This window comes from Ictidomys tridecemlineatus, chromosome 4 (assembly GCF_052094955.1).
Source record: "Ictidomys tridecemlineatus isolate mIctTri1 chromosome 4, mIctTri1.hap1, whole genome shotgun sequence".
Taxonomy (NCBI): domain Eukaryota; kingdom Metazoa; phylum Chordata; class Mammalia; order Rodentia; family Sciuridae; genus Ictidomys; species Ictidomys tridecemlineatus.
In genome coordinates, this window is record NC_135480.1 from 58658864 (window position 1) to 58681407 (window position 22544).

At 36.0% G+C, this 22544-nt stretch overlaps 2 protein-coding genes across 2 annotated transcripts; one reads left to right on the forward strand and one right to left on the reverse strand.

The window, feature by feature from the left end:
* Positions 1-5965: 5965 nt before the first annotated feature.
* Positions 5966-6919, reverse strand: LOC101969280 (olfactory receptor 51B6). Its single transcript, XM_078044935.1, has one exon. The coding sequence runs from the start codon at positions 6917-6919 to the stop codon at positions 5966-5968; it is 954 nt and encodes a 317-aa protein (XP_077901061.1).
* Positions 6920-21608: 14689 nt separating this feature from the next.
* LOC101966984 (olfactory receptor 51B2) lies at positions 21609-22544 on the forward strand. The gene has a single exon (XM_005342520.3). The coding sequence runs from the start codon at positions 21609-21611 to the stop codon at positions 22542-22544; it is 936 nt and encodes a 311-aa protein (XP_005342577.1).

The window sequence follows — 22544 nt, forward strand, 5'->3', positions numbered from 1 at the left end:
AATAAATAAATAATTTTAAAATGTATTGAAAAAAGGAGATATTAAAATACAGTTTTATAGCCTATTGATCTTTTTTTAGCCTTTTGATCTTTAAACAACCTATATCAATTGTCAAAAAAATCAATGAGAAAAGCATGAATATTAAAAATTACTTAATGTGAATAAATAACAAATGCACATTAAAGGATTTTGACTATTAAATAAAACTTATAACCTATATATTCCTTTTTAAAATAATTGGTTACTTTAAAAACCTTTTTCATTAATAGGTCAACATCCATTCAGTGATACAGCAATATATAAAGACATTTATTGCACAACTAAAGTAAACAGTGTTCTTCGAAAGAAGTGCAACTTCTAGAAAAGTCTCTTGGGATCATTACCACCCAGTTTGCTGAGCCTTAGACCCTCATTATACAGAGCTTGTTGATCAGGACTGACCTGAAAGTAGGCAGCATGGCCATCTCTCTCTCTGAGGGCTGCAGTCTGAAGACTATTTTCCTCCACATCCTGTGATTTGCCCTGTCAGCTTAAGATCTTCCCAGGGATGGCTTCCTACTGTTCTATCCCCAAATGCCTTCTTTAGAAAAATAAAATTTTTGTGTGGTGTGGCTAGGGCTAATTTATAGAACTCATGACACTTTAATTTCTCTCACTCATAGCAAACATCCTGTTCCAGGTGTTGTTCCAAGAGCTTTACAGGAACTAATTTAGTTCATGTTTGTGCCCATTCTGCAGTTTCTTGAGAAGAGACAACAAAAACATCTCAGTAACACAACTTCCATAATCCTGTTTATGGACATGGAATTCGGCAATTATTTCATAATGTTGAGATATTTAATGAATGACTTAAACATGGTAATGAAGATATTATAGAGTTTCTTTCCTTCCTTTTTTTTTCACTTGAAATCTGAGAAATTTATTTCACTGCTCCACTTCTAAACATTTTACCAGACCTCTAAACAGTCCTTTCTCTAGGTCCTATCATGCACCCTCTTTTTCATTTGTGGTTCGTGAGCTTGGTATGCCTAGGCATGAATGGTGGATGATTCATATTTCTCCCGACAATTGATATTCTTCAGTTTCCTTATCTGTTAAAAAAAGTACATTGTATTGGATCTGGTTTGTTGTAATTCTGACTTTCTTTGTTTGTTTCTCTCTATGTCTCTGTCTTTCTCTCTGTGTTAATTGGCATACTGTAAAATTGATATAGAATTTAGTTCCATCAGTCCAAACTATCTCCCTCAATACTGTTTTGGTAACAAACTCTATCCCAAAACTCTGGCAGCCACTGATCTGTTTTCTCTCTCAATAGTTTTTCTTTTAATCTTTTCAAGAGTGTCCTACCACAAAAATCATGCAGTCTATAATTCAGTATAAAGCCTTTGGGTTTAGCTGTTTTGTTGTTGGGTTTATCAATAGCTCACTCCTCTTTAATTAAGTAGTACCATTTATATGGATCCCGTATCACATGGATGTAACTGTCTGTCAATTCTCAATTATTTTCAATTGGTTGATGTCAACTTCCACATCTACTCAATTTTGACCACACTTTTCTATGATCATCCCTGAGATATTTCTCTCAGTCAGAATGGTTCCATGCCCAAATTATTTATTTATCCTTAATTTCCCATTTTTTGTTGGTTCATTATAGTTCTAATGATGGGATTTGTTGTTCCACACTCATGTATGCATGCCAAAAAATATATAGAAAGGCCAGATTCTTCTCTCTCTGCTGTCTTACTCATTCACTTCATAGAAATCACTCTCATCTTGGCATGTCTATATTGTGTTTGTCATTCTCCTCTTTTCTTTATTCTCCATCCGGCTCATGAGCATTCCCTCATGAGACACCCTCCCAAACCACTCCCTTTATCTGGCTGCTGACCAATTACCTCGATGTATTCACTGGCATTGATGCCTCTGATCATCCGCCCCAGCCTCTTGGCATCAGTGTTAAATGTTATCACTGAGGAGCAGCTGGATCCAAAATCATTGTGGACAGCTGAAGAACAGGAGTCAAAACTTACAAAATGAATTGCAATAAGAATAAGCATTAGCTTTCAGCTTTATAACTACAAGGGGAAATACCAGAATTTTTGTATGGAAGTTTGACAAATAGAGCCTGGATCTTTGCAAGAGCTCAGGATGTAATCACAACAGGATAAAGGCAATTAGGTCCTCAGGACACACAGTTTCTAGGCATTGTACTGAGCACTTTTACCTAACTGAATCTCACATATGTACTTCAAGATTTCTTTTCATTATAATGAAGACACTGACAATCGTGTCAATTACTTAAATAGGTAAAGTAATTTATCCAAAACTATACAATGTGCAACTTAAACAGATTCATCCATAAAAGAGTACATGGTACAAGTTTCTTTCTTTTTCTGTGCTGGACAGATGAGTATTCAGTCCATCTACCACACTCTGCATTGGACTTCACATTTCTGAAAGTCTACATTTTAGTGGCTGGGTAACTCAAGGTATCATATCCAAGAGTGTCTGAGGGTAGATGTTCCTAATAGAAAGGAGAATAACATTGGCAAGACTATGTATTCTGTTTTTTAAATGTTTTTTATTAAAGTGCTTTAGTTGTACATAGTAGAGAGATTCATTTTGACATAACCATACATGCACAAAATATAAATTGTTCCCTTTCAGTCTCTAATACTTCCTGTTCCCCTTTCCTCCTTATACACAAGGAACAGGGTATAACCTTCTAAATATTTCTAGACTAACATTTTATCTGAGAAGAAGAGAAGTTTACCTCACATCTGCCTTTTAGTCACCAACAGAGCAGCGTGTCTCTTCCTAGGCACACAGTTTCCATAATCTTTCTTAGCCTTGGGACAGATCTCAGCACTGCTTGACCCTGTTTGGTTCTGCATGAATATAGAGCAAGTGACTTTTCCTGAAAGGTGTTGCTCTTGCTATGATGTTTTCCCAGAAAGAACTAAACTTATCTTTTTAGAGAAGGATACTTAAGGATACAGGTTTGTTGTTTTATTTTCTGTGTTTAGGTACCAGGAATTAAACCCAGGGTTTAACCATCAAGTAAGCCATATCCCCAGCTCTTTTTTTAAAAATTTTATTTAGAGACAGTCTCCCTAACTTTCTTAGAGCCTGTTGAAATTGCTGAGGCTGGCTTTGAACTCATGATCTTCCTGCCTCAGCCTCTCAAGTCACTGGGATTACAGATGTGCAGCACTGCAACTGGCAGGATACATGTTTAATTCTTGACAATATGATGATCTTCATGTTCTTGCTCCAAACCCCCACAATTTTAACATAAACATTAGGATCATCTAAAGATGGTAATAATAATAGAAGCATCATTGATAATAGCCAACATATAGAATTAGCTCAGGTATTCACCATAGATGAATGGTAGAGACTCTGTTGTGCATATACAATGGTACATTATTCAACCATAAAATTAAAAAAAATGTTATTTTCATCAACAGGGATGGAACTGGAGGATATTATTTTAAGTGAAATAAGGTAGGCACAGAAAGACAAATAATATATGTTTTTTTTTTTTTTGTGTGTGTGTGTGGTAAATAAAAACCTTGATCTAGACAATAGAATGGTGGTTACCAGAGACTGAGAACTGGGGAAAAATGAGGAATGGAGAGAAGTCATTAACAACTCAGAGGTATAGTCATATAGGAGAAATACACCTAATGTTCCATAGTACAGAAGTTGTCAAAAATGGTTGACAGCAATTAATCGTGTATTTCAAAATATCTATTAGAGAGGATTTCAAATGTTCTCAAAGCAAAGAAATGATCATGTCTGAGGTAATGCATACATCAGTTGCCCTGACTCGAACATGTCATGTGTAATGGCACATTGTATATTTGTATTGAAATATCACAATATACCCCATGAATATGTAAAATGACATGACAGTAAAAATTAAACATAGATTTTTTAAAATGTCAAGAAGGTAATAATATTAGTAGTAATAGTAATAATTATAATTATTATGGCTGATACTATGCACAAGGCATTACTAACATATTAGCACATTTAATATGCACAGTAACTTTGGAAGTCGGGTACTATTGTAGCATCCTTTACAGATTAAGAAACTATGACTAGGATGGCAGATACAATGTTGGTAACTAAAATCTATGTATTTCTCTTATATTTCCAGCAGCTCTTGTTATTAAGATAACATCTGTATGTTCTGCCTTAAATAATGTAGAGATAATAATGTGTTTCTGACCAAAGCATAAGCACTTCTTATCATTCACTCTCGCTCCCTCTTTGTGGCAGAAAATAAAGAACTCTGATATGGTGAAGTTAAAGGCTGGAAAGAGTCTGGATTTTTGGACCACTGCCTGGAGGAGAACACTCAGGAAAACCAAATGACTGTCAGCATCTGACTGTGACATAAATGCAGACCTAGATTGCATAGAAAACTGCCTGAATTAATAAAGCAAATAATGTCTCTGGTGTTGCACATTCCTATTTATCTGTGGTTTATTTATTTTGCTTCCTCATCAATCCACTCAATGCCAGTATTCTGCTTTAAGTAATTTGAAGCTCTCACTTTATGGACTAAGATAAAGTGACTACCAGTCTAATTCCCAATCTCCAAAAACAATAAAGATGCTCTTAGTCCACTTTCCCAAATTTGTACATTTTCTCAGGGTCTTCTAGAATGATCATTATACATTTTTGTAAGGAATTGTGGAATATTTCTTAAATCCATGATTGCATCCTTATAATTCAAATATTTTAACAATATCCAAGATTTTGGAATATATTTAAGACAGAGAGTGGGGTTGGCATCCATAATGCCTTCACCAGTTACATGGTGACTAATACAAAGAACTTTCCATTTCCTTCTCATAACATCTCTAGCTATGAGAACTCCCTGCCTGGCTGTCTATAAACTTCTGCTTTGTCAACACTCTCTTTGTGTGCAGCACTATCATCCTTGAAAAGATAAGGACAGAACTCTCCCTCATCAAGTCCGTGCTCCTCTGCAGGTTGGCTTAAGTGGACTTGGATTTTACCTCCACCATGCATACCACAGTTATGGAGTTATAGTAATTCAGTGATTCAGAGTTCAGCTTTTAGGCTATTGAATTATCCTTTCTCTTGCATGATCCTATATGGAGTTCTCCACCCTGATGGCTAAGTCGTTACCATACAGATACTTGCTACTACATGTATTATGCCTCCATCTTTATCAACAATGTCAACTTTGCTACTTTAATTATAAAAAAGAACACCCACAAAGTCATATTTATGAGGGATTTCCTATCTAGACTTTTAGTACCACTTCACTACATGAGAATACTTATCTTTGTTCAGCAATATCTGAGACAAACTCATCAAGGTGATGGTTTTCCAGAAATGGAATTTTATCTCTGTTGTGAAAGTATGGTTTTCAGCATTATTATTTGAAAATTACTTATCAAAACTTTAACTGGACAAACTTTTCACTGATATATTTTCCCAAAGTATCCACACTAAACTGAGGACAGGTTAATACCCATTTCTTCACTTAGTGCTATTTTCTAGAAATAGTAGCCAGCACTATATGAGCAAGAGAGCTTGGTGCATGTCTGAGGTTTTAAAAGAGCCTATTTCTAGATGTATAAGTGACAATACCTGCAGACCATATGGAATATTATGGGCTTTTACTCATATATTTGTCACCCATATTGCAGAGTTGAGAACCACGTAAGTGTGTGTAGTTATGTAACAGGTCCATAGGCTCACTGGATATATGGATTACCTGGGGAAACTGTTAACTTTGGAATTCTACACTTAAGAAATGCTCTTATTATTGTATATATATTTTATCATATAAAAATAAAAAAATAAATAGCCAAGAAGGATGACATAAATAGCAGAGGGACTGGTTTGTTTGCTTTGAAATCCTTTTACCTGGTGGCTCCTGCCTACACAATCAGCTTAATCATTTTCAAAGAATTATTACTCAGAGAGCAGTGAGTCTTGCTTTACAACAAGGTAGAGAGAATAGACGAAATATACCAATTTGAATCTGTTTGGTTTTAATGCTATAGATGACAGGGTTCATAAAAGGGGGGAAAAGGAAGTAGATGTAGCTCATTGTGATGTGAACCACATGAGGAACATGTTTCCCAAACCTGTGAATAAATGTCAGTCCTACTACAGTGATGTAGAAGACTAGGATGCAACAGATATGGGAGACACATGTGTTGAGCGCTTTGGCCCGTTCATCTCTAGAAGCAATGCCAATTACAGTCTTGAGAATCAAGATGTAGGAGAAAAATATGATGAGAAAGTCCAACAGGACCATGGCAAATACAACCACAACTGGGTAGAGACGATTGAAGGTGATGTCAGCACAGGCTAGCTTGATGACGTCCTGGTGTAGACAAAATGCATGCGAGAGAATGTGGGATCGACAATAGGGTAACCAATGCAGGCGAATTATTATTGGCATAATTGATAGTCCAGCCCTGGCTAATACTCCCACCCCAATTTTTATCACCTGGGTGTCAGTAAGAATGGAAGTATATCTTAAGGGATTGCGTATGGCAATGAAACGGTCATAAGCCATGGCAAGCAAGACCCCCGACTCCACAATAGAAAGAGTGTGGATAAAGTATGCCTGAGAGAAGCAGGCCCCATGGCCAATCTCTCTGTGGTTTAACCACAGCACACCCAGCACTGTGGGCATTGTGGTCAATGTCACTCCAAGATCTGTAGCTGCCAGCATAGCTAAGAAATAGTACATGGGCTCATGAAGGTTATGGTCATCCCTGATGAGAAAGAGGAGGGTGCCATTGCCAAGGAGGATGGAGATGTAGGTCACCAATAAAGGGATAGAAATCAAGTGATGTGCCTTCTCCATGCCGGGGAAGCCTGTGAGCAGGAATGGAGAGGTAGTGGTGTTGAACCACATGGCCAGTGTTGCAAAAAAGGAAAATATTCTTTTCAGGTGAAGAAATAAAGACTAGTTATTTAGAAGTTGTCCGCTGAGAATGCTACCTATTCATAAGATGTTCATTTTTTCTGATTTCCAGTAACAGCAAAGAGGATAATTTAATAATCTCTTGTCGATTCCTAGGTATGAGAGAATAAGATACATAAATAACAACTCTACATATTATTCAGGGCTTATAGTATATGCAAGGCCATTGGGGAACATACTGCAATATGTGTAAGTAGACCTGATTGATGTCCTGGTGTGTTCTACCACCCAAACAAAGTGAAAGAAGAAATCACTGTAAGTCAATAGTCAGTACTTACAGGCTGTTTGTCTTGCTGCTCCTCATCATGATTGGTGGTATTGAGGACAAATATGAAATTTTCCCAGAGTATGTGAAGCCTAGAAGATGAGTAGGAAATAAAGATTCTAAGCAATGTTGGACATGCTATGGCAAAATAATATAAAGAACAAAATATAAAAAAAATGAATAAAGTGAAATAATTAATTTCAGGGTTTGAGTGATGTGCATTGTGTTTGGAAAGAAAACTGAACTGATAAAGGTCTAGAGATTTTTGGGAATCTACAAAATGTCAACAGATTAATTTGCATTATGTTATCTCCTAAAAAATAAACTTCAAGCTGTCTAGCATTGTAATGTTCTACTTATTTATGAACTGTTTCAAAGAATTCAAAACTATATAACATAGATATAAGAATAAGCAATAGAATGATATAGTATGATAATTATTTCAAGGCACTATTTGGTAAAAACACAAGGTAAACTATTCTTGCATATCCCTTAATTAGAGATGCAGAATTAGAAATTGATTATTTAGGCATTTCAAGAAGAAATTTTATTTTGTTTTGGTTTTATTTATTTTTTAGTTTATCACTTCTAAATTGATGCATTATTGTTGTACATATTGATGCAATTTATTGTTAATATTCATATATGTACATGATATAACAATATAAGTTGGCCAATATCACATTGCAGCATTTCAGTCTGCTCCTGATAACTTCCATCCCTAGATTTTCTTCCTCTACTGCTATCCTCTTGACATTTTGGAGATCTACACCCAACTCTCTTTCCTTTTTCTCTCTAGCTTCCGCATATGAGAGAAACACGGACCCTTAGCCTTCTGAGTTTGACTTGTCTCACTTAACATGATGGTCTCTAACCATCCATTTTCCTACAAAAGCCATAGTTTCATTTTTCTTTATGGTTGAATAAAATTTCATTATATATATATATATACCATATTTTCTTAATTCTCCCACCCATTGATGGTCACTAGTCTGGTTCCACAGTTTGGCTATTGTGAATTGTGCTGCTATAAACATGGGTAAGCATAATTTTTTTAAATTAAAAAAATAAAAGCTATAAATTCTCATAGGATTTATGAAAATTGAGAAGCATCTGTGACATTTAAATTCTAAGGTATTATCTGGTTAAGGTAACTTCTGATTGTACCAATCATAAAAAACAAAGCTACTTTCTTTTGATGTTGATATAGACTATACAGTCCACATGTATGGAAAGAATATCTTGGTGTGAATTGATGCATGGTTCACCTGACCTCTTTTTGCCCATTTTTTTTCCCCATTGGGTATGGGGGATGTATCCAAAATTATAGTGCTTTAATATTCAAAAGAGTTTGGTTAATGTTTCAGCTTTTCTAACTTCTAACAATAGTGAATTTGGGGAAGTCACATAATCTTGATATTTTGTGTCATCATCTGTAAATGATACTGTAAATGACACTAGAAGGCAATTGCCTGTGGGGAACTTCGTAAAGTATTCTCAGTTGTGAGTTTTTGATATTGATATAGAGATCACGGTAGGTACACCTCAGAATTATTCTGAGACGTCCAATGATAGAATTTTCTTAGGAAGCCTATGAAACAGATAGGAAATGAAGGTGGTTTAGACTGTAAGTGAAAGTATTCAATTCCAATTAATTGGAGCAGCAGTTGATGTGTCTGAGTGTCAGGAGAAAATGAAAAGACAGTGGGGAGTGTGGGAACTTCTGACACAGCCAAAGAGGACTTTGAAACTGTAGCATTTAGCCTGAGGGAAGCTGGGGAACAGGCAACTGTGTTCTCAAGTGTGAAAAACCAGGAATTGTTAGCCCCTGCCTGTGAGTGAAAGGCTCAGAAAATAGGCAACTCATGCAGGGTTAAGAAAACAGGAGGGTGGCTGGAGTTGTGGCTCACTGGCAGAGAGCTTGCCTCACACATGTGAGGCACTGGGTCTGATCCTCAGCACCACATAAAAGATAAATAAACAAAATAAATATACTGTGTCCATGTATAACTAAAATTTATAATATATATATATATATATATATATATATATATAAAGAAAGCAGGAGTGGCAAACATAAATTGTATGCATGTGAAGTGTATAATGTGATGTTTTGATGTAAGTAAACACTATGAAATGATGATCATAATGAAGCTAATTAATAAACCCATCACCTAAAAGGTTATTTTCTTTTTCATTGTGTGCTGAAAACACATAAGTTTTCCCCTTAGCAAATTTCAATTCTGACTTAAGAGAGCTGGGGAGAAAAGGTAACACAAAATATTAATCTAAGTGACTGTGTTCTAATACTAAGTAGACATACAATAGATGAAGAAAAAGAGAGAGGAAAAAAAAGATAGATGGGACCACAAAGTGAAGATGGTGCTGAGAAGCAAATGTAAGAGATGAATAATTGTTGAGTTTTCATCATGGGTCAAGACACTGCAGTACTGCACACAGTTCATTTTTTGGTCGAATTCTTACAATAAAAAAAATCTGCTATTTTGTAGATTTGTATTGGTCATGAATGAAGGTAATCCATTCATCAAACATCCACTGTAGGTTAGGATGACATCAGGCATGGGTGAAATCTTTAGGAGTACAGTCTGGTTTGCTACCTCACTTCTGTTTTGTGATGATGAGTATTTACTTGCTTTACTCAGAGCTGCCTCTGAGGTTCATGAGACAACTTGTGAGTTCTGCAGGCATTAAAGACCTAAGATCTTTCCCTTATCCCTGCAATCACTCACCTTTTCCCAGAGTCTGTGCTTTAAAGTGGACTTGTTTCATAAATGAGAAGGTGAAATTCAAAGTGTCCAACTCCTGCACATAAATTGAGGGCCACATGCAGACACCAAGAGAGACCCTACTGAGACTTTTCCTCATTGTCCTTATTTTTAATATTTTCCCTACTTGTCCTGTCCCTCTCTCCTTTACCAAAGACACTTAATTTCTCCCTCCATTTTTGTCACTTATATATTGTCTCTTATCCCTCTTTTCTGGATAAACCATGATTCACACTTTTACTTCTCTACCTGGCTTCCTGTGGCTCATATTTTTAATACTTGACTATTGGCATGGTGACCAGCACATAGTTTGTGTTCTTTCTTTAAATCACTGGTTGGTTTGCCTACTCATATTAATTGACCCTCTAACCGTCTTACATACCTGAATGTTGACAGGTTCTCAAATCATTGAAGCACATAGATTGGCGCACCCTGCCTGGTGGCTCATTAATTCTGAAGGTAAAGCTGTGAACCCCAAGACCTGGTAAGATCATGAGGGTCCTTATGAGGGTTATAAAAAGAAAAACTCTCCTGTTTTCATTCAGAAGATATTGAATGCCTCTTTACACTGGGACTCTATCCAGGCTTTAAAGATACACTGGTATGTAAACACCACACTTGATCTAGAAGCAGATTCTTCCCAGGCTACACCCAAGCTCAATTTTGACTTGGTAGATTGATCTCTGATCAAATAAAGACTTTTATCCAGCAAGTGTTTGAACTACTGATGATTTCAGGGCTACACATCTTCAAGAAGCTGGTAGAGAGTCTCTGTTTGGAACTTAATCTGGAATTGTAGGAAAGTGATTTCCATGAAGAAAAGTACAGGGTTAAAATGGAGATCACACAAGTGACAAGGACAGACAGAAAGAGAGAAAGAAGTAGAAGCATGCAAGTCGTCCCATCCATCCTCCTGGTTGCTTCCACACTCCTGTTTGCCTTGTATATTTCAGAATCTCTCCTAGGACTAGTTTTATACAGGTGAAGAGGTAACCCTTAAAGTAGCCAGGTTTCAGAGATGTCAGACTGTTATTATTCAACTGATCTTCACAGATCATGCCATTGCTTTTTTCTTATTGAGATCCTGGCTACCTAGCCCCTGTCTTACTCTATGCTGGTGCCTGCAGGGAGACTTCAGTGAGAAAATTTAGTATATACCCTCACTGACCTGAAATCTTGTTCTCTTCCCTTCTTCAATGCCATTGTCAGAAATTTCAAATCCTTAGCTTTGTGAGCGATTTGGTTATAACAACATTTTCTCAGAACATGCACCAAAGCCTGGCTAGTAGAAACATTTATCTCATAAATGTGTCCCCAGGGGCCATTCCTCACTTAGGGCACTAATTGCCCTTCCTTCGCTGCCCTCCCTCCTCCCTCTCTTTCTGTCTCCTTTCTTACATCATTTTTGCACCCTGAGCCTTAGGAATTTGGAGTTTTAACAGTGGTCCCCAAGATTTCTGCCTGCACCCTAGCTTTGACTTGAGTCCTGTTAGTAGTAGAGTGTTTATTTCTTTCAAGCTATGGAAGCAAATGAAGACCAGCTAGGATCTGTACTACAAATGGATTTCTTGGGGGAGTGATTTCCCCAACTGTCTTTGAGAAATTCCAATCACTGTTCCTAAATTGAGGAGTTCATAAAAATTAGAGGAGAGCAAGACATTAGTTTTACTGAAGTAAAATAATTTCCTCTACCCCACTTTCTTCCCCACATTTCAATGTGTGACTGACTGCAGCCAGTGTGAGCCTAGAGCCCTGTCCCATGTGATTCAATCTCTAGTCCTTGGTTTCCCCTTTTGCTTTCTTTACATCCTCCATTCCTATGTGGTCCACATGAAGACAGACAAGCAGAGGGGTGATTTTTTAATGAATTTTTAAATAAGGTTTGGAAGACTGGAATATAACATCAATGGTCTAGAGTCAAGGGGTCTTACTCTCTTTTCTCATAGAAAATTTGCAACACAGCACACACATGATTTAGAGCATGGATGTTGGAACTTGATTTACATTGTTGCTCTGGTTCTTGCTTTGCCACTTTGGGAAAGCTATTTAACCCAATTGTTTATCATGTTTTTTTTAATCTCTAAAAATGCATAAAGTGATTACCAACATATAAAAGTGTCATGGGGCTTTATTTAAAGCATTTAGAATAGTGCTCAACATTCACCAAGCCTTTAAAGCTGAATTATCATTACCTCTGTCATAATCAATCACATTTATTTTAATTTTTTGTATTTTTACCTATCTTCTCTCATACACAGTATGTTGTTTGAGGAATAAACACCATATTTCATAAATCTATGATACATAGATAACCAAATATTAAATCATGGGATTATCATATCTGCTAATTTCTGTTACTGGAGATTGGGAATTTAATATTTTCTGATTGATGAAGAATACGGTTCATTTCCAGTTTAAAACTCTTCCTCAGAAACACTATTCTACTTTGTATAGAGCTATTTTTTATTAGTCTTAGACATATGTATAAAAGATATACAAATACAGCAACACATTATTATTATTTTTCTAATAAGCCAATTATATTCAACTAAATTAATTATCGACATGAGAACAAAGCAATATTGAGAAAGGATAATATAAGCATATATGTCTATCATAAAGTTCTTTAATGAGAATTTTTTTTATTTAGTAAAAGATTTGTGAAAGTTCATTTATATAAAGAAATATAAAAAATTATACATTATAAGGTCTAGCTCAACAAATTTGTTGCAGAGTAAATTTGTTCAGTAATTGCTACCCAAAACAAGAAATGAAACTTTGATTGTACTTTAAAAGCCCATTACACTCCTTCGTGGTCCACCAGTCAGACTAGTCCACCACTATTCATTACGAGCATTTTATGTCAATGAAATTAAAGTCCATATTTTGTATGTGTGTTCAGCTTCTATACTCATCAAATTTGTGAAAAACATACATGTTCCTATGTAGGGTTTTTTTTCATTTCTATTTTTGCACAGTGTCTTTATTGTATGATTATGACCTATATTCACTCCCTTACTCTTAGCAGCTAAGAGTTACAATTGGGGTTCTGATTCTGCTCTGATGTTTCTGGTACATATTTACTTCATTGTTTGTGTACACAAAGATATGAATTTCTATATAACTCCCTGGATAAACACATTCATGTGACATTCCTTTTCCAGAATTTTTTCCATTTGAGTAGCTGGACATGTTGGGGCATGCCTGTAATCCTAGGAGCTTGGGGAGGTTGAGACAGAAAGATCGTGAGTTCAAAGCCAGCTTCACCAAGTTAGCAAGGCCCTAAGCAACTTAGTGAGGCCTGTCTCAAAATAATATTTTGAGACAGGCCTCACTAAGTTTAATATTTATTAGAGGTCAATATCATTGAAAGAAAAAGTATGGAGAATTCATCAGAGGGAGAAATAAAACTGAGATATAAGTTGGCAAAATTTATGCTAACCTAGTAGGAAACTCTGGAGAGAGTATTACCCAATCAACCATATTACCTCAAGTTGGATTGAACTTGCTAGGCCTTTAAAACCCATCTTGTTTAGTCATCAGATGTGAGTTGCCCCCATCAGGTCTTGATGTTGGGCTCTCTGCAGCTTAAGGAGATCTTGAGGTCCTGCATGACCTGAGAGTTGAAGGCTGTCTGCTGACCACACTCCCAGAGCTGGGCAGGAAGTCATCCCTTGAGGGGAATCTAGACAGTGCATCCTGATGTCTACAACAGCTTCCTGTTGATGGCTTGTGTTTGGATGCTATTTTCCAAAACCCTTTAATATTCATGTTCCTGATATAATTGCAGTTTGCACCTCTTATAGACCTATAAATAACCAGAACATACTACCCAGATATTCAAATAATATCCACAAGGTTTCACTGGCTTTTTTTTCGACATTGATCACTAAATTCCACAGATGCTTATGCTTACAGAAATTTACTATGGTTTCTATATTCAACAAACAAGAATATTATTTTTAATATTTGTTTTCTTAAATTTTACATTGAAATAATTCTAGATTCATAAGAAGCTGTACTAAAATATGCATATATCTTATAGACATTTCCCTCAGTTTTCCCAAATGGTGATAATTGGAATAAGTATAGTATAAAATCAAAGCCAGTAAATTGACTTCAGTTTGATCCACAGAGATTATTTAAATTTCTCCAGTTTCACATGCACTTGTTTGAGTTCTGTAAAATTTTATTTTATATGTAGATACATGTAAAATACTACTACCCTCAAAATATAGAACCAGTTCATATTCACAAGTCTCCCTCCTACTCCTCCCCTATAGACATATCCACTCTTCTTTTCCTTCTTCCTCTCATCCCTGACTCATGGCAACTGTTAATGTGATCCCCAGATAAATGATCTATAATTTTATTTCAAGAATAAATGGAATCACAGACTTTTTTACTCAGTAGCTTCTTCCAATATGTTCTTCCCAATCTATTTTGATTCATTTACCATATGCATTATTCCTTTTTATTGTTGAGTAAAAATCCATTTTATGAGTGTGCCCATTTGCTTACCTGTTTATGCACTGAAGGACATAGCAATGGCTGAAGTTTGTAGTGATTTCTAGGGAAAAAAGCTTCATTGAACATTAATGGTATTTTTTTTTATAAGTGTAAGTTTTAATTTTGCTGAGAAATGTCCAAAAGTATAATTATTAAGCCAAAAATAAATACATTGTTTAGTTCAAGTAACTTTCAGTTATTTTTCTCAGTGAATATACAACTTACTTTCCTTTCCTACCAGCAATGTATGAATAATGCAGATTCTCTGTATTCTTGTCAGCATTTAACCCACCACTATTTTATTTTTAATTTCAGTCATTTCAAAATGTTAATGATATATCTCTCTATGGTTTAATTTGCATTTTAAAAAAATATTTATTTTTTGGTTAGACACAATACCTTTATCTTGTTTATTTATTTAGTTTTATGTGGTATTGAGGATCAACCCTAGGGCCTCAGGAATGCTAAGCAAGCGCTCTACCACTGAGCCACAACCCCAGTCCTAATTTGCATTTTACTAATGACTAAAGCTCTGTTTTCATGTACATTTTGCCATCTGTTTGTGTATCTTTTTATATGAAATGTTTCTTCACATATTTTGCTTATTTGTAGTTTTATTGTTGAATTTTTTAATTGTTGTGTTTTCATAACTCTTTAAATATTTTTAGATAATAGTCTTTTTATGGACATGTCACTTAGAAATACTTTTTCCCAGAGTGTAACTTATTTTTTCATCCCTTATCTCTAGGCTTCAATTTTTTTTCTTATTTCTAAAAGTTCTAGAGCTTTACATTTTATATGTAAATTGTGATACATTGCATATAAGGAATGAAACTTCAGTGAAGAAGTGTCTCTCTTACTACCATACCTCTATATAAGACTATGTTCCCAACACTGTTTGTGGAAAGGGCTATTCTTTATGTATTGAATTGTTTTGAAACTTTAAAAAATTAACTTGGATATACATATGTTGCCTTATTTCTGGGTTCTCTATTCTGTTCCATTGATCTATGTATCTATTGTTCCACCAATAATAACATTCAACCTTGACTACTATAGTTGTACATTAAAACAATACAGAATAGATATGTTCTTCCCAACCTATTTTTCAAAATTGCTTTATCTGTTTTAGGTCTTTATGTATTAGTTTTAGAATAAGTCTGTCTATCTCTGTGAGAAAACATTTGTTTCAATTTTGATAGTAATTTCATAACATCTATACATCAATTTGGGGAAAATTGATATATTTACTATATTGAGTCTTCCAATTTATAAATATGGTATGTTTATCCGTTATTTAGGTCTTTTTTGACTTTTTTGGGGAGGGTACTGGGGATTGAACTCAGGGTCAGTCAACAACTGAGCCACATCCCCAGCCCTATTTTTTATTTTATTTAGAGACTGGGTCTCACTGAGTTGCTCTGCTCTTCACCATTACTGAAGCTGGCTTTGAACTCAAAATCCCCCTGGCTCAGCCTCCTGAGCCACTGGGATTATAGGCATGCACCAATGTGCCTCGCCTTATTTGATATTTTTAATCTGACTTTTGTAAAATTCCACATCCAGTTTATACATAAGGCCACACTCAAACTTCACTCATTATTTATGAATATAAGTAAGTTGTCCATGTTTACTTTGTTAGTGTGTTGGTTTCTAATGTTGCTATAACACTATAATAGAATTGCTTAAACAACAAAACCTATATTCCCAGTTATAGAGGATGAAAGTCCAGGTTCCAAGTATTATCATGTTTGGTTCCTCTGAACCTTTGCTCCTAGACTTGCAGAGGATCGTTTCTCCCTGTGTCTTCACATAGTCTTCCTTATGTACCTATCCATATTTAAACTTCCTCCTCCTTTAAGTATGTCAGTCATATTCAATTAATGCCTAACCCCTAACTCCTCATTTGAAATTAATGAACTCTTTAAAGGACCTATTTCTAAATATAAACACATTCTGAGGGATTAGGCATTAGGACTTCAACATATGAATTTTTATAGGGACACAACTCAGCCCATAAGAGCTAAACACCATTATTTCATTGTTCTTTAAGGCTGAGTAATATTTCATTATGTATATTTACCACATTTTCTTTATCCATTCATCTGTTGAAGGACATCTACATTGTTTACATAGCTTGGCTATTGTGAATTGAGCTGCTACAAACATTGCTGTGGCTGCATCACTGTAGTATGCTGTTTTAAAGACCTTAGGGTAAATTCCAAGGAGTGGAAAAACTGGGTCATATGGTGGTTCCATTTTAATTTTTCTAAGGAACTCTATACTACTTTCCATAGTGGTTGTACCAATTTGCAGTCCCACCAACAATGTATGAGAGTACCTTTGTGTCCACAAACAGCAAGATGCCAATTTATTCCTGCAAGAATTATCTGGGTGTCTGATTTACATTAACATTACATTTATTGTAACAAAACATAGTAAGAACTGAAGTATTTCTTTAAGAACAGAAAAATTTGTTCTGATGATATAGGTTAAGTTTGCTCTAAATCAGTAGCAAGCAGGATGGTTTCTGTAAGGGGTAAAGAGGAATCCAAAATATTATTATCTCTTGGACTACATTGATGGGGTATATTTGGCTGAAGCACTGTGTTTTCAGTGTATGCTACATCTCTTGGCAAGAAGAAAAATCTGGTAAGATGTACTCAATAAGGACTTGGTGCTGCCTGCAGATCTTGAGATCATACGTGCACCGGGGAAGGCTGCCTGGATTTCAACATAGGGACCCCAGGCTGGCTCTGAGATAAATCAAGCAGAAAATATGATGCAATTCACAACACTTAGACCAAGAAGATGTTCCAGTTTCTCCTGAGAGCAACTAGGAAGTATTTAGCCATGGAAGTGCATGTGGAGAATAAATAGCCTCCCACAGGAGATATAAGGGTCTACAGGGATGATAAAGTCAAGCTCTCTGATTCCTCATGCATAAGCTGCTACCTGTGGCTCCATTATTCCCATACCTTATTTGGAGGCTATCATTCTAGAGCTTGGGGAGGTTAATTTAGTGTTCAATCTCCTACAGAAGAGGGGTTAAAATAGAATATTTCTTTAGATCCCAATTGGCTACAAAAGGGAGGCATCTGGGGAAGGGCTTTCTTCTTTAATAACCTCAGAGACTGAGTCTCTTAGCAGACATTGAGAAGGATCCATATGATCTGAGTGTTCAGGAAGGAAACAATATCCTGCTCCTCCACACATTACCAAGCTTATGATACATGTGAGCATGAAGAGATACTAAACATTTGCAGACAGTACTATGGGACTTCAATAAAAGCTGTCTAGAGAGAGAGTGTGAGAAGGGAAGGATCTCCACAGTCTGCAGCTTTGGATGTCTGCATAGAGCTCAGGCTGAAGCTGATGGCACTCACGAATGGAGTTGGAAATGAGAATGTAAGACATTTCGTGCCCAGGAATAAAAATATGGTTGACCCACTCATGTCTTCGTACCTTTCTAGGAGATGAACAGAGATGTATCATTTGTTCTACCAGACTTGTTTTTAAATGATACAGGGAAAGATTACAGTTGTAAATGGTAAAAGTTGTATCTGATTTTTTTTTCTACATGTTGAATTATGGACTCTCTTGGTACCATTGTCAACTATGGGCCTCTTTTCTTCCCTATGATGTTTCCTTACCTTTTGTCTGTTGTCTCCTGTTCTTTCTTTAAGAAACCAAGAGCAGCTTCTAGTGGAAGAAATGTGCATTTCCCAAAGCCTGAAGTAGGGTGATACTATAGCCCGCCCATTAAAGCTGCAGTACAAAGCACATCTACACAGAGCTTATAGGGACTCTGCAGGCAAAACATTGGGATGAAGGTTATTGGCAAATACACTCTATCCCTTCGGTGTAGGATAGCTTTCCCTGTAGTGTATAATTACTTGCACTACATGTTCTTTTACACAAGAGAATTCCTCACAAAATTGTGGTATGCCTGGAGACTGAGTTAAAGAAGACCATTGTTAAAGGGTCAGAGAAGAAATCAGGAAAAGAGAGCAAAGAAGTTTAGTTCCGAATTTAGAGTAAGAAGAAGAGTTATGTGAAACTACCTCTGCATCCAATAACTAAAGAATATATATCTCTTATTATATTTCCAATAGGTACTAAATTCTCATTTTTATTTGTCTCTCTTGAGAACAGAGTATGGAGATGAAGAAGTGATTCCATTAATGTTGTATTTCTTAGCAGTAAGCCAAAAGACCTGTGCAATTGTTTCATGCAAAGTTGTCTGCACTTCTTGACTGCTGGAAACGATTACAGCAGGGTCTGACTTGTATGGGTTCAAGGTAAGAGGATGTTTTTCTTTGGCAGCATCTTATGCGTGGTGTTTCAACACTGAATAAAAAAAATCTACTTGGGAGCATATTTGAATGAGACTATCTTGTTAGTTTGAAATAAAAACAGCTTGAAGAAACTCTTCTGGTATGTGAAAAGAAACAAATAGGAAGTATATTTTCTCCAATTCATCTATATTTACTAATAGAGTTATGATTTTTCCACAAGTCAATAGTTTCTTCTCCAGACTTTCCATTTTGAGTAAAAGATTTTACTGTTATCTGTTCAAATCAGTAATCTTAAGAACAATCCCATTTTGTTTTCCTTAACTTTCATTTCCAATATGATGTCAAGTCTTGACAAAACAGAAAAAATATCTTTATGTGTTTACATATTATTATATTTTTTACTGCTTCTCTGTTAGAATAACCACAACATTCTTTATCTGATTATTTCAATATCTTTCTAACTAACCCTTTTCTCCTCCACCTCCTCCTCCTCCTTCATTAGTTATTCTTCATATAAGTGCCAATAAATCATTTAAAATGGTAATAAAATATGTCTGAATATGTCACCACTCTATCCTTTATTGTGATTTTTAAATATTTCCAGTATCTCCTCACCACATTTCTAGTAAAACAAAATCCTATTGTGATCCATGAAGCTCTTTGAGACCTGATACTGCTGGGACATATGGTATTACCTGTTGTCTCTCTCCTCTTTACTTATCAAACTCTGGTCACCCTGATTTTCTCCTCTCAATCCAGGGTCTTCCTCCAAATCTTAATATGTCAACTTTTCTTTGTTATTTAGGTCTCAGTTCAAATGTCACCTCCTTATAGGTGCAATCCCAGGCCACTCAAGCTATTGTATTAACCTGTGTAACAATCAGTTCACATTAAAGAGTGCTATTTTAAGTTATATTTACATTTTTCTAAAAATGTCTTATTAATTTTTCAACTTAATTTATGACTTATAAAATCGTTTTACCTCTTAATTCCAGAACTTTCATTACAGGAATTGGGGGTTCGCTCCAAATCTGAAATGATACTACTGTGATTCTGTACTTCACAGGCTATATATCAGGAAACATTAAGGGAATAAATAAGGCTTTGGAAATTACACTGAGACAGAAAAATAAATGGCTACTCAAGGAAATAGACACTGCTGGTTCCCTGCCTACTTCTTCCAGAGCCCCTAACCCTGGCTGCCTTGAGTAGTGGTGGATAAGACTGTATCATTCTCTGCAGCCTGTCCTCCATGAATGGGGTCAGTGGGGACTTGCCCTAATAGATTATCCCAAACCTGGGGCAGTCCACATAAAAATACATTTTATTTGTTCTAGAGGAAATGATGTTGCCAGCAACCGGGTTATATTTAAGCAGTAAGATAGCTGAGTAGGTGCCAGTGAAAGGAAAATCCACCTATTGATGAAATGAGGCAGAGGAGTCTAACTTTAGATGAATTATTTCAGAAACTCACTACCTCTACTCCATTTTGAGTCCCAAACGTGGCTCTTCCAAAGCCATAAATTAGTACTTAGTACAGAGAGGATATAAATTCAGCATTCTGACTCAAGCCATTTTCAAAAACTGACTCCTAATCATGACTTCCCCAATTCTATTGATTTTTAGAAAGATTTGCAAGCAGGATGATGTTCAGGAGAAACTTAACTGAATTTCTAATGTCAAAAGTAAAAATGAGGTCTTCTTGATTGATCACATTGCACCCATAATCATTTAAAAATTTTATTATTGTGCTAGTTTACAGAATAAATTTAGAAAATAAGACATAAGAGAGGCCCTCGTATTCTTGTTTCTTTCCTAGAATATGAGTATTATGGTTTTTCACTCAGTACAAATTATTTTTTTTTTAATTCGAGGATTGAAAGACTACCTTGGCCAGTCCATTTCTTCACCTTACTATTGAACTCTTAAACAGTTATTTTCTTACCTGACTTGTATTGTTCCAGAAACAAGAACCATGGCTGCTGGATAACAACAGGAGACAGATAATAAAGCTTACTGTTCCAAAGGACTTATCAGTAATTATGCTTGTTCGTGAGAAAATCTATCTTCAAGAATGCATGCACCAACTATTATAACAGCCAGTCTCATTTGAAACGACAACATAGACTTCATTTCAATACTTGGGTCAAGAAAGACTTGGAGTTTTTAATATGGGACTCAAGTATGGACTCCAGGAAGACTGAATGCTTTTAGACATGGTGTCATCTGCTCAGCTCCATCTCTCTCCATAAAGGGATCATAACTTTTGTTAGAATTCAATAAAACATTGGCATTCAATTTCAAAACTAAAGTAAGAAAAAAAATTTAATGAAAACTATGTCTTTATTATTATTGTAAAATATAAAATATAAAATTTAAATGTAGCAAAAATACCCTGAAACCAAATAACAGTGTAGCTAAATACAGTTGTCATTCTTTTGTGTGAATTTGTCATCTTTTTTGTAACCATTATTGCTTCAAACAAATTTCAGCATACATACAACAAACAATAGGGTATCTTGCTATAAAAATAATGTGCTTTTTAATTGAGAAAAATTTTAACCATTGACTTAATATTATATGTAACTTTAGAAAAGATCATCTTTCCTTATCCCTGATACACCCTCTAAGACTCTGCTATTCTATAAGAAAACTGTATGCATATATCAATTAGTTCTTCCTAAGTATGAATATTGTGATTGAAACTGGTGGGGTTTGGGGTTCCTAGTTTTTATAAATCATTCTCCACTTGTGAGCAAAGCATGTGGCCCAATGTTAGTGCTGCCCCATTTCTGTTGAATGGCTTCCCAGGTCTGGAGGCAGCTTACCACTGGATTTCCATTCTCTTCTTTGCCATCTATGTCTCTGTGTTTCTGGGCAATGGCACACTCCTCTACCTCATCAAAGATGACTGCCACCTCCAGGAACCCATGTACTACTTCCTTGCCATGCTGGCAGGCACAGACCTTACAGTGACATTGACGACAATGCCTACTGTAATGGGTGTCTTATGGGTGAATCACAGGGAGATAAGCCACGGGGCCTGCTTCTTACAGGCCTATGTCATTCACTCCCTTTCCATTGTAGAATCAGGTGTCCTGCTTGCCATGGCCTATGACCGTTTTATTGCCATCCGCTCTCCTCTGAGGTACAAATCCATACTTACCAACTCCAGGGTGATGAAAATAGGTCTGGGGGTACTGCTAAGAGGCTTTGTATCTCTTGTGCCCCCAATTTTGCCACTCTTTTGGTTTTCATATTGCCGTTCCCATGTTCTTTCCCATGCCTTTTGTCTCCACCAAGATGTCATGAAACTTGCTTGTGCTGATATTACATTTAATCGCTTATACCCAGTTGTTCTGGTGGCTCTGACTTTCTTCCTAGATGCTCTGATCATTCTCTTTTCTTACATCCTGATTCTGAAGACAGTTATGGGCATTGCCTCTGGAGAGGAGCGAGCTAAGGCCCTCAACACTTGTGTCTCCCATATGAGCTGTGTCCTGGTATTTTACATCACTGTGATTGGCCTGACCTTCATCCACAGGTTTGGGAAGCATGCCCCCCATGTGGTCCACATCACCATGAGCTATGTCTACTTTCTCTTTCCTCCATTCATGAACCCAATTATATACAGCATCAAGACCAAGCAGATTCAGAGGAGTATCATCCAACTATTTTCTGGGTATAACAGAGCTTGA